Below are 12,301 nucleotides of genomic sequence, written 5' to 3' on the forward strand. Positions count from 1 at the left end.
TTATAACGTACCTGCCAGCTGCTGGAGCTGTATCATCGAGCAAAATGATTAACTTAGTAGTCTACTATTCAGAGGCCCTCAACATTTGATCTGGAACCATGAGTTCAAATCCCACCTTGGCAGCTCGGGATGAATGAAATGCTGACCAAAGAACGAGGGCGTTTGGCCCACTGGGCCTGGACAAACTACCAAACACCCACTACATCAATCCCACTTTCTTCTTCCCGCATTCCATTCAACCCATCAAGTCTGCTCTACCATTCAGTTTTTTTTTATATCTTTCCTCATAATCCTTAATCCCTTTACCAATCAAGAATTTATTGATCTCTACAATAAACACACCCAACAATCAGAACTCCACAACTCTCTATGGCAACAGATTCCACAGATTCATCACTCTCGAGCAGAAACAATTCTTCCTCAGCCATCCCTTTATTCTGAGGCTGTGTCCTTGGATCTCGGACTCTTCAATTAATGGAGAGTCCTTTCAATGCTCTTCAATGGAAAATCCAACAAAAAGTAGTGTGTACGGCCTCGTCCATCACAGGTAAAGCCCTCCCTACCCAATGAGAACACCTACATGAAGCATTGTCACATGAAAGCAGATACCATCATCAGGGATCCCCACCACCAAGGGCATGCTCTCTTCTCACCTCTGCCATCAGCAAGAAGGTACAGGAACCTCAGGATTCACAGCACCAGGTTCAGGAACAATTACTAACCCTCAACCATCAGGATCTTGAACCAAAGAGGATAACTTCACTCGCCCCATCATTGAAATATTCCCACAACCCATGAACTCACTTTCAAGGACTCTTCATCTCAAGTTCCTGAGATTTATTGCTTACTTGCTTGCTTATTTATTTATTTGTTTGTTTGTTTATTTATTATTTCTTTCATTTTGCATTTGCATAGTTTGATGTCTTTTGCACAATGGTTGAACACCTAAGTTGGTGTGGTCTTTCATTGATTCTATTATGGTTATTATTCTATTATGGATTTATTGAGTATGCCCGCAAGAAATTGAAGTGATATCTATGTACTTTGATAATAAATTTACCTTGAACTTCGAAATATCCTTCCCATATCAGCTCTCTCCAGGTCTTGTAATATTTGGCAAGTTATAATGAAGTTTCCCTTCCTCCTTCTGAACTCCATCAATTACAGGTCCAGAGTCATCAAATGCTCTTCATTCATTAAGCCTTTCATTCTCAGGATCACTGTGAATCCCCTCTGGACCCACCCAGCACCAGAACCTCTTTGCTTCAAAAATGCTCACAATATTTAAAATGCAATCTGATTAACACCTTATAAACCACATCAGCACATCCTTGCTTGTATGTGCTTGATTTCTTGCAGTGATAGCGAATCTCTCAGACACTAATGCCACCTATACGGAAGGAACATTACTATTGACCTGTGTGTGTTTGAGATGTAGAGGGAAATCAGAGGACTCGGGGGAAACCCATATGGTCACAGGGAGAACATGTAGCACTGGAAATCAGATTGAACTTGGGTTACTGAAGCTGCAACACAGCACATCTAACAGCTGTATCACCTAGCAACGTCACAAAGCTGGCAGAAAAAGCTGGACTCTGTAATGGTCTTACAAATGTCCTTCAGGGAAGGATATCTGCCCTCCTTTCCTGCTGTGTTACTCCAGAGTCCCCAACATGGCTGACACTTTTCTGGCCCAGCAAACGAAGTTCAGGAGGCAGTTAAGAACCGTCAACAAATGCTGGCCTTGTCAATAATGTCCACATACAAAGGGCAAATAATAAAGAACCCCACACTAAAAACAGCAAAACTTCAGGGTTCAGATTCCATGTTCTTTTGTCTGCAATCTAAGCATTACAATATATTCCCTTTTAGAACTTGAGATAAAAGATTGGAATCCTAAATTTGCAAATGATCAGGCCAATATAAGCTGCTCCACATTCACAGGGAATCCTGTAAACGTATATCGGCCAGACAGGGTGCACGATGGAAACCCGCATCAAGGAGCACAGGAGGTGTACCTGTTTGGGTTACTCGGAGAAATCGACGGTAGCAGAACTTTGTATTTGCAATGGCTATAGGATTGACTTCGACAACACAAAACTACTGTGCCATGCCAACTTTTGGGACCGTCTGGTGAAGGAAGCCATTGAAATAAAAGTAGAGAAAAAGAATTTTAATGACGATGAAAGTCTTTAAGTAAGAACTGGAATTTGATTGTAAACGAGGTAGAATGGTGGAAACCTGATTGGATGAGGAGTAACCAATCAGGAGAGAAGGATGATAGAGGTATAAATACTACCAGACTAGACATGCCCAGGCATCATCCCTGATGAAGATGGCAGAGTTTGTCATCGAAACATCAGTTAAAGTCATTACCTGTACCCAGCTGGAAACCTGAGAAAAGTTTCTTCGTCATATACCCCGGAAAAGCACTAGATTCTTTTTCTGTTAGTATTCATGTATATCAACTATTTTTTGAGAAGTTTGAGGAGATTTGGTTTGTCACCTAAAACATTCAAAAGCTTCTGCAGATGTACCATGGACGGCGTTCTGACTGGCTGCTTCACTGTCAGGTTTGCGGGAGGGGTGCAACGGCACAAAATGAAAGTAATTTGTAGAACGTTGTAAAATTAGTCAGCTCCACCATGGGTGGAGCTCTGTAGTATCCAAGACACCTTCAGGGAGCAGCGCCTCAGGAATGTGGCGTCCATTATTACGAAACCCCATCACCCAGGACATGCCCTTTTCTCACTGTTACCATCAGGAAGGAGGTACAGAAGTGTGAAGGCACATATTCAGTGAATCAGAAACAGCTTCTTCCCCCCTGCCATCCAATTCCTAAATGGACATTGAACCCATGAACACTACCTCACTACATTTTTTTATTACTTACTGTAATTATTTTTTTCCTATATTTATCATGTATTGCAATGTACTGCTGCCACAAAGTTAATGAATTTCATGACATATGTCGGTGATATTAAACCTGATTCTGATATACTGTTTGTCGTGAGACTGTGAGGAAGGACAGGCAGATGCTAAGGAAAAATTGCAGTCAGTAGGATGAATTGAAGTGTAACATTGAAAAAGACTGTGGCAACCCACTTTCTGCACAGGCGAACCGGCTCACAAATAGCCAGCGCGCGGGGGGAGACTTTAGTAATGCACCTCTGACGTCATTTCTGCCCAGAGAGGGCGGGCGCTAGGGATTAAATGCCAGTGCCGCGAAGTTTGAATAAACTAGTCTCAAAACGACTTGCCGACTGCGTGTCATTATTTCAGCGCTGTGTGTAGTACATCGCTACATTGGTGACCCCGACGGTCCAAACGGGATTTGGACCAAAGATGACTGACTCTTCATCTGTTCACGCAGTTTCGCTAAAACTGCTGACTTTCTGGACGCTGCGACCACGCGTGTGGTTTAGCCAAGCAGAAGCCCAGTTCCAGATTCGGCAGATATCCTCTGATTCCATGCGTTACTACCACGTGGTGAGCACCCTTGACCAGGAGACAGCCACCCAGGTTGCGGATTTCATACAGCTGCCCCCGGAAGAAGGCAAATATGAAGCATTCAAAGCGCTGCTCATTGGGACCTTTGGCCTCTCACAGCGTGAGCGGGGTGCCCGCCTGCTTCACCAGGACGGTTTGGGAGACAGACTGCCGTCAGCATTGATGAACGAGATGCTGTCCCTGGCTGACGGACACAAGCCCTGCCTCATGTTTGAGCAAGCGTTCCTAGAGCAACTGCCCGAGGACGTACATCTGCTGCTGGCCGACACAGATTTCAGCGACCCCCGGAAGGTGGCAGCCTGGGCAGACGTGCTGTGGAAAGCCAAGAGGGAGAGTGTGGCGTCCGTCGGTCAGATTACCAGGCCACGTGCCCAACAGCAGACCAGACCAGGCCCGGAAGGCCGCACACAACACAGAGGCAGGAGTGAGGAGGCCAGTGAACAGTGGTGTTTCTACCAGCGGTGGGGCACAGAAGCCTGTCGTTGTCGCACGCCCTGCAAGGGCCAGGGCCAGGGCCAGCTGCCACTAATGACTATGGCGGCTGGCCACCAGGACAGCCTCTTGTACGTCTGGGACAAACAGTCAGGACGCCGCTTCTTGGTCGACACCAGAGCGGAAATCAGCGTCTTGCCCCCGATGGGGTATGACACCTGCAACAGGAAGCCAGGACCCACCCTGAGGGCCACAAACGGCAGCACGATACGGACCTACAGCACCCGCACAGTGCAGCTGCAGTTCGGCGCCAGCCGGTTCACATGGGACTTCACACTGGCCGCCGTGGCCCAACCACTCCTGGGGGTGGACTTCTTGCGAGCTCACAGCCTGCTGGTCGACTTGCAAGGGAAAAGACTGGTACATGCCGAGACTTTCCAGACGTTCTCCCTGGGTGAAGCCAAGGTGCCGGCCCCACACCTGGACTCCATCACGCTGTCGGACAACAAATTCACCAGAATCCTGGTGGACTTTCCATCGATTCTAGCACCGCAGTTCATGGCAGCCATGCCCAGACACGGAGTACAGCACCACATTCTGACCCAGGGACCACTCCTCCATGCCCGCGCACGAAGGCTCCCCCCGGAAAAGCTCCGCCTGGCGAAGGAGGAGTTCAAGAGGATGGAGGAATTGGGGATCGTACGGAGATCCGACAGCCCATGGGCCTCCCCCCTGCACATGGTGCCCAAAGCAGCTGGGGGTTGGAGACCATGCGGCGACTACCACAGACTGAACGAGGCTACCACTCCAGACTGCTACCCCGTGCTGCACATACAGGACTTTGCAGCAAACCTGCACGGGGCAAGAATCTTTTCCAAAGTAGACCTCGTCTGGGGATACCATCAAATGCCGGTGCACCCTGAAGACATCCCCAAAACAGCACTTATCACCCCATTCGGCCTGTTCGAGTTCCTCCGAATGCCGCACAGACATTCCAGTGGCTAATGGATGCGGTGGGACGCGACCTGGACTTTGCATTCATCTATTTGGACGACATCCTTATAGCCAGCAGTAGTCGCCAGGAGCATCTGTCCCACCTCCGCTAGCCGTGCTCCCGCCTGAGTGATTTCGGCCTCACAATCAACCCAGCCAAATGCCAGTTCGGTCTCGATACCATCGACTTCCTGGGCCACAGGATTACCAAAGACGGGGCAACATCTCTGCCCACCAAGGTAGACGCGATCCACCACTTTGCCTGGCCCAACACGGTCAAAGGCCTGCAGGAGTTCGTTGGTATGGTGAACTTCTACCACTGTTTCCTCCCCTCAGCAGCCCGTATCATGCACCCTTTGTACACCCTGACGTCAGGTAAAGGCAAGGACATTACTTGGGACGAGGAGGACGCGGCCGCTTTCGTTAAAGCCAAGGAAGCCTTGGCAGATGCCGCGATGCTGGTGCACCCCAGAACGGACGTTCCGACCGCCCTCACGGTGGATGCATCCAACACAGCAGTCAGTGGGGTGCTGGAGCAGCTCATCGAGGGGCGCTGGCAACCCCTGGTGTTCTTCAGCAAGCACCTACGATCACCCGAACTCAAGTACAGTGCTTTCGACTGGGAGCTGTTGGCACTGTATCTGGCAATCTGGCAATCTGGCAATCTGGCATTTCAGGTACTTCTTAGAAGGCAGGCCATTCACCACATTCACGGACCACAAACCGTTGACCTTTGCATTCACAAAGGTGTCCGATCCCTGGTCGGCTCGCCAGCAGCGACATCTGTCCTACATCTCCGAGTACACGACGGACATCCAGCATGTCTCGGGAAAGGACAACGTCGTGGCGGACGCACTCTCCAGACCAGCTGTCCAGGCTCTGTCCCTGGGGGTGGACTATGCAGCACTGGCGGAGGCGCAGCAGGCAGACGATGAGATGCCCAGCTACAGGACCGCAGTCTCGGGTTTGCAGCTGCAGGACTTTCTCGTAGGCCCAGGTGAGAGGACCCTCCTGTGCGACGTGGCTACCGGCCAAGCTTGCCCCATCGTCCCGGCAGCCTGGAGGCAGTGAGTTTTCGACGCCATACACGGTTTGGCGCACCCATCTATCAGGACAACCGTCCAGCTGATCTCCAGCAAGTTCGCGTGGCACGGACTTCGCAAGCAGGTCAGTGAATGGGCCAGAACGTGCACACAGTGCCAAACAGCCAAGGTGCAGCGGCACACTAAAGCCCCGCCGCAGCAGTTCAAACCCACCCACTGGAGGTTTGACCACATTCATGTGGATATCGTGGGCCCCCTACCCGTGTCCCGAGGAGTGTGGTACCTCCTAACTATGGTAGACCGGTTCACGAGGGGGCCAGAGGCGGTCCCACTCACCGACACATCTGCCGATTCCTGCGCCCGAGCACTGATCGCAACCTGGGTAGCACGCTTCGGGGTACCGACCCACATTACCTCCGACAGAGGCGCCCAGTTCACCTCCAGCCTGTGGTCGGCTGTGGCCAGCCAGTTGGGAATGCAGCTGCACCACACAACTGCCTACCACCCACAGTCGAACGGACTAGTGGAATGCTTCCACCGTCACTTGAAGTCAGCTCTCATGGCCCGCCTGAGAGGACCTAACTGGGTGGACGAGCTTCCCTGGGTCCTGCTTGGAATTCGCACAGCGCCCAAAGAGGATCTGCATGCCTCGTCGGCCGAGTTGGTGTACGGCGCACCCTGGACTCCCAGGAGAGTTCATACCAGCCCCAAGGGGGCAAGAGGAAGAACCTGCAGCAGTCCTGGACAGACTACACGAAAGGCTCGGCAACTTGGCCCCCGTACCGACTTCACAGCACGGACGGACCCCGACCCATGTACCCAAAGACCTGCAGAACTGTAAGTTTGTGTTTGTACGAAGAGGCAGACACCGGGCACCGCTACAGCGGCCGTACGAGGGGCCGTTCAGGGTGATCAACAACAATAGGTCCACGTATGTTCTGCACATTGGGGGGCAAGAGGAGGTTTTCACGGTGGACCGACTCAAACCAACCCATGTGGACTTGTCGCAGCCGGTCAAGGTTCAGGCACCGCGGCACAGAGGCAGACCTCCCAAACAGAGTCCAACCCAGACTGAGGACATTGGGGGGTGTATCGCTGGTTCTGGGGGGGATTATGTGGCGACCCACTTTCTGCGCAGGCGAACCGGCTCACAAATAGCCAGCGCGCGGGGGGAGACTTTGGCAATGCACCTCTGACGTCATTTCTGCCCGGAGAGGGCGGGCGCTAGGGATTAAATGTCAGCGCCGCAAAGTTTGAATAAACTAGTCTCAAAACGACTTACTGACTGCGTGTCGTCTCTAGCTCTGTATGTAGTACATCGCTACAAGACGATGAATATAAGACTGAATGTACACAGTATACAGAACAAGCTGATGATATTGTAGTGCAGTTAGAGATTGGCAGTTATGTCGCTGTCAGCATCATTGAGTCATGGCTGAAAGAAGATCATAGTTGGGAGCTTAACAGTGGGCGACTTCTTCCAGTTCATCTGCAAAACATTAAATTCTTCTCTTTAATGTCTCTGCTTTCCTTTCCGAGGTGGCTGGGGTCCTGTCGGAGTCTTTAATCTACAGCTGCATTCAAACTGTGGTTCTTCACGGTGATGGGCTCCTGCTCTTGAAACTCACTGAGCAGCCTAGCATTTTTGATATCTCCAGGAGTGGCTGGAAGACAAGCGCCTTTGGGGCACGGCCTTGTGTGTCCTGTGGATGACTCGATTTCCCACTGATGTCACTGACTGAAGGGACGCAGGAGATCGGAACATCGAGTTCGGCTGTCGGAGGCGTGTGTGTGTGTGTGTGTGTGTGTGTGTGTGTGTGTGTGTGTGTGTGTGTGTGTGTGTGTGTGTGTGTGTGTGTGTGTGTGTGTGTGTGTGTGTGTGTGTGTGTGTGTGTGTGTGTGTGTGTGTGTGTGTGTGTGCGTGTGTGAATGAAGAGAGTTTGCTTCTCGAGTCAGCGGAGCTGGAAGTAAAGCAATGCTGCAGACTGTAATGTTGAAACAGTGAGGTGTTGGCCTCCCCTCTCACTATGGAAGGAGTGATACCCCTCTCTCCTTCATTAGTGAGAGAGAGAGGGAGCCTGTGGGATGTCCAACTGTTGGGATGAACAATGGTTCTTGATGGATCTACATGATGGTCTTTTGGGGGCTTTGCTATTGCTTGCATGGTGGGTGGTGGGGGTGCTGACGCTTTCTGCTGTAACAAGTGGGGGGGGAGGGTTGATGTTTTGCTGCTGCTTGTGTGTGGGAGGGGGAGTTTCAGGTTGTATAGTGTATACATTTCTGATATTAAATGGAACCATTGAACATCCAAAGATACTACTTGTATCAAAAGGACAGGCAGGTAAACAGACAGGGTGGGGTGGCTCTGTTGGTAAAAAATGAATTCAAACCCTCAGAAAGATGGGAAGGTGTGGAATCCTTGTGGGTAGGGTCAAGAAACTGCAAGGGTAAAGAGACCCTGATGGGAGTAACAGAATATACAGGCCTCCAACTAGTAGGCAGGATGTGGGATATAAATTACAATGGGAGAGAGAAAATCATGTAAAAAGGGCAAAGTTAGGACAGTTATGGGGGATTTCAATATGCAGGTAGATTGGGAAAATCAGGTTCGTTCTGGATTCAAAGAGAAGGAATTTACAGAATGCCTGCAACTTGTGGTTGAGCCTACTAGGGGGAAAGCAAATACTGGATTGGATGTTGTGTAATGAACAGGATTTGATTAGGGAGCTTATGGTAAAGGAACCCTTAGGAGACAGTGATCATGATATAATAGAGAGGGAGAAGGTAAAGTCAGATGCACCAGTGTTACAGTGGAGTAAAGGGAATTACAGTGGTATGAGAGTGGAGCTGCCCAAAGTTGACTGGAAGGGGCCATTATCAGGGATGATGGTAGAAAAGCAATGGCTGGAGTTTCTGGGGGGTAATTTGGAAGGTGCAGGATAGATACCTTCCAAAGATGAAGAAGTATTATAAAGGAAGGTGAGGCAACAGTGGCTGACAATAGAAGTCAAGGACAATATATAAGCAAAAAAGAGGGCATATAAATATAGCAAAGATTAGTAGGAAGTTAGAGGATTGGGAAGCTTTTAAAAACCAGCAAAAGATGAATAAAAAGACATTAAGAAGGTAAAGATGGAATACGAAAGTAAGCTAGCCAATAGTGTAAAAGAAGATATCAAAAGCTTTTTCAGATACGTAAAGAGGAAAAGAGAGGTGAGAATGGTTTTCGTACTACATACTGGAAAATGATGCTGGCAAGGCAGTAATGGGGGATAAAGAAATGGCAGACAAACTTAATATGTATTCTGTGTCAGTCTTCACCATGGAACACGCTAGCAGCATGCCAGAAATTGAAGAATGTCAGGGGGCAGAAGTGAGCGTAATCGTTATGACCAAGGAGAAGGTGCTTGGGAAGCTGAAAGGTCTGGAGTTAGACAAGTCACCTGGGCAAGATGGATCACACCCCAGCATTCTGAAGGGGGTAATTGAAGAGATTGTGGAGGCATTAGTAATGATCTATCAAGAATCACCAGACTCTGGAATTTTCCAGAGGACTGAAAAATTGAAAATAGCATTCCACTCTTTTTAAGATGTGAGGGAGGCAGAAGGAAGTAAATTATAGGCCAGTTAGCCTGACTTTAATAGTTGGGAAGATGCTGAAGTCCATTATTAAAGATGAGGTTTCGGGGTACTTGGAGGCATCTGATAAAATAGGTCAAGGTCAGCATGGTTTTCTTAAAAGGAAATCTTGCCTGACAAATCTGTTGGAATTCTTTGAGGAAATAGCCAGCAGGATAGACAAAGGAGAGTGAGTGGATATTGTTTACCTGGATTTTCAGAAGGCCTTTGACAAGGTACCACACGTGAGGCTGCTTAACAAGATAAAGCCCATGGCATTACTGGAATATACTAGCAAGGATAGAAGATTGGCAAAGAAGTGTCAGATGGAATATTGTGTAGAGAAGTGTATGGTCATGCACTTTGGTAGAAGGAATAAAGGAGTAGACTACTTTATAAACAGAGAAAATTAAAAAATCAGAGGTGCAGGATTCCCTAAAGGTCAACTTGCAGAATGAGTGAGTGGTAAGATAGACAAATGCAAAGTTATAAGGCATTGTTCAGACTGTATTTGAGATATAGTGAAACAGTTTTGGGTCCCTTAACTCAGAAAAGACGTGCCAGCATTGGAGAAGGTTCATGAGAATGATTCCGGGAATGAAAGGGTTAACAACCCCTTTGATAGTCTGGGCCTGCACTCGCGAGAATTTAGAAAAATGAGGAGGATCTCACTGAAACCTATCAAATATTGAAAGCCTGGATTGAGTGAATGTGGGATGTTTCCATTAGTGTGTGACTCCAGGACCAGTGGACACATGCTCAGAGAAGAGGGATGTGCATTAGAACAGAGATGAAGAGAAACTTCTTTAGCCAGAGGGTGTTGAATTTGTGGAATTCACAGTGGAGTATATTTAAAGCAGAGGTTGATAGGTTCTTGATTAGTCAGGGCATCAAAGGTTACGGGGAGAAGGCAGTAGAATGGATTCGAGAGGGATAATAAATCAGCTACGATAGAATGGCGGAGCAGACTTAATGGGCTGAATGGTCTAATTCTGCTCCTATGTCTTGTGGTCATAAACAGAATTTGTTTTTAAAAGTGCTTTAAATGCTCAGCAAGGCCTTTCACCAGCCGAGGAAAGACAAAGAAGGCTTGTCTCATAACCAGCCTCAAGTGTTTGGCTAACTATTCAGGAACACTTAACAAAGACTGAGCTTGGTGCAGTAGCCTCTGTCAGAACCCAATTATTATTTATTGTCTTCTTTACATCTCCATTCAACACATCAGAATAAACTGCAAATACCTCTTGCTACATTTATGCATTTTCCATTTGTAGCCACAAAATCATGTTTGCTTTAATTTGATAGAAACAGGAGGCCATTCAGCCCCTCAAGACTGTTTCAGCTAACTCCTTTAAACCATACCCAGCACAGAAGTTACCTCTTGTAAAAAAATCAAGAGAGAGGAATTCAGCAAGCAGTGCAATTCAAAGACATGCAAGTCTTTTTCAAAGGGGAATAAAAGTAAGTCTTGGGTTTCTAAAAAGCCTTTCATATCTCTTTCAAAATGTCTCTGAGTGCTTTGCAGCCAATGAAGTGACTCTGAGGGATAGGCCCTGCTGTAATGCAAGAAGTTGCCCAGTGACTCTGTGCGTAGCAAGCTCCCTTGGCCACCATTTACTATATTTAGAATCTCAGATACTTAGAGATACAGCACAGCAACAGGTCCATCTAGTCAAAGTTTGTGCCACTAATTACACCCATGGGCCCAGTTAACCTACTAAGTCATACGCCTTTGGAATGTGAAAGGAAACTGGAGAGTCCAGGAGGAAACCCACATGGTCACAGGGAGAAGGTACAAACCTCTTGTAGACAGCGATGGAATTGAACCTGGGTCGCCAGCACTGTCATAGTGTTACACTAACTGCTACACCACCGTGCCACCCCCTATGACGTACGTGATGCATGGTGTTCTGCAGCGTGAAAGCTGGCCCCTTTGTCCCAGAGGGTCCATGTAACCACCCAGGCACACATTTACGGGAGAAAACAATTAAAGAATGCAGAATAAAGTGCTACAATTACAGTGGAAATGGAGTGCAGGCAGACAATAAGGTACAAGACTGTAATGAGGGAGTTTATGAAGTCGAGAGACCATCTTATCATACTAGCCCTATAGTAGGGGGATAGAAGAGGTCCTTCAGCCTGGTGGTACATGCTTGCAGAGTTTAGTAACTTCTGCCTGATGGGAGAAGAGAGAATGTCCATTGTTGGTGGGGTCTTTGATTCTGTTGGCTGCTTTACCAAGACGGTGAGAAGTGTAGGCTGAATCCATGAAGAAGAGAAAGACCTTCAAGCAAGAAAATCTCCCAGGCTTTATATTTTGCAGACAATTCCTCACTAACTATGTATTAGGTAGTGGATAGTGTGACTAATATTTACAACCATCCAGCCTTTATGAGGCTCAATAATTTGCAATTCCTTACAAAATATTTTGGCCTTTGCACACTTTCCTGGCCCATAAACAAATATGTCCTTATTGCAACACTGTTGAAACCAGTCATCAGCTAGTCTGTTGCAGTCAATTACTTTCAGGCACGGTTTATCAGCGGTCTTATTTAAGTTATTCTTCAGGTAAAACCTTAATGGCATTTCTCTTGAGAGAGGATACCTACAGCATTCCACAAATAGCTGTACAATCAGGAACTGGAAGACAGGGAGGTGCTCAGGAAAATTGCAACCACAGAGGAACTGGTACCAAACAAAATGTT

The 12,301-nt window shown here is 47.9% G+C and overlaps 1 protein-coding gene across 1 annotated transcript in view; it reads right to left on the reverse strand.

The window, feature by feature from the left end:
- Nucleotides 1-12,301, reverse strand: part of LOC140714181 (carnitinyl-CoA dehydratase) — a 68,036-nt gene that overhangs the window by 35,392 nt on the left and 20,343 nt on the right. The window contains 1 exon segment of the mRNA XM_073025523.1: nt 10,931-10,976. Coding sequence (XP_072881624.1) covers nt 10,931-10,976 — 46 coding nt within the window.

Source organism: Hemitrygon akajei, chromosome 1 (genome assembly GCF_048418815.1).
Source record: "Hemitrygon akajei chromosome 1, sHemAka1.3, whole genome shotgun sequence".
Taxonomy (NCBI): domain Eukaryota; kingdom Metazoa; phylum Chordata; class Chondrichthyes; order Myliobatiformes; family Dasyatidae; genus Hemitrygon; species Hemitrygon akajei.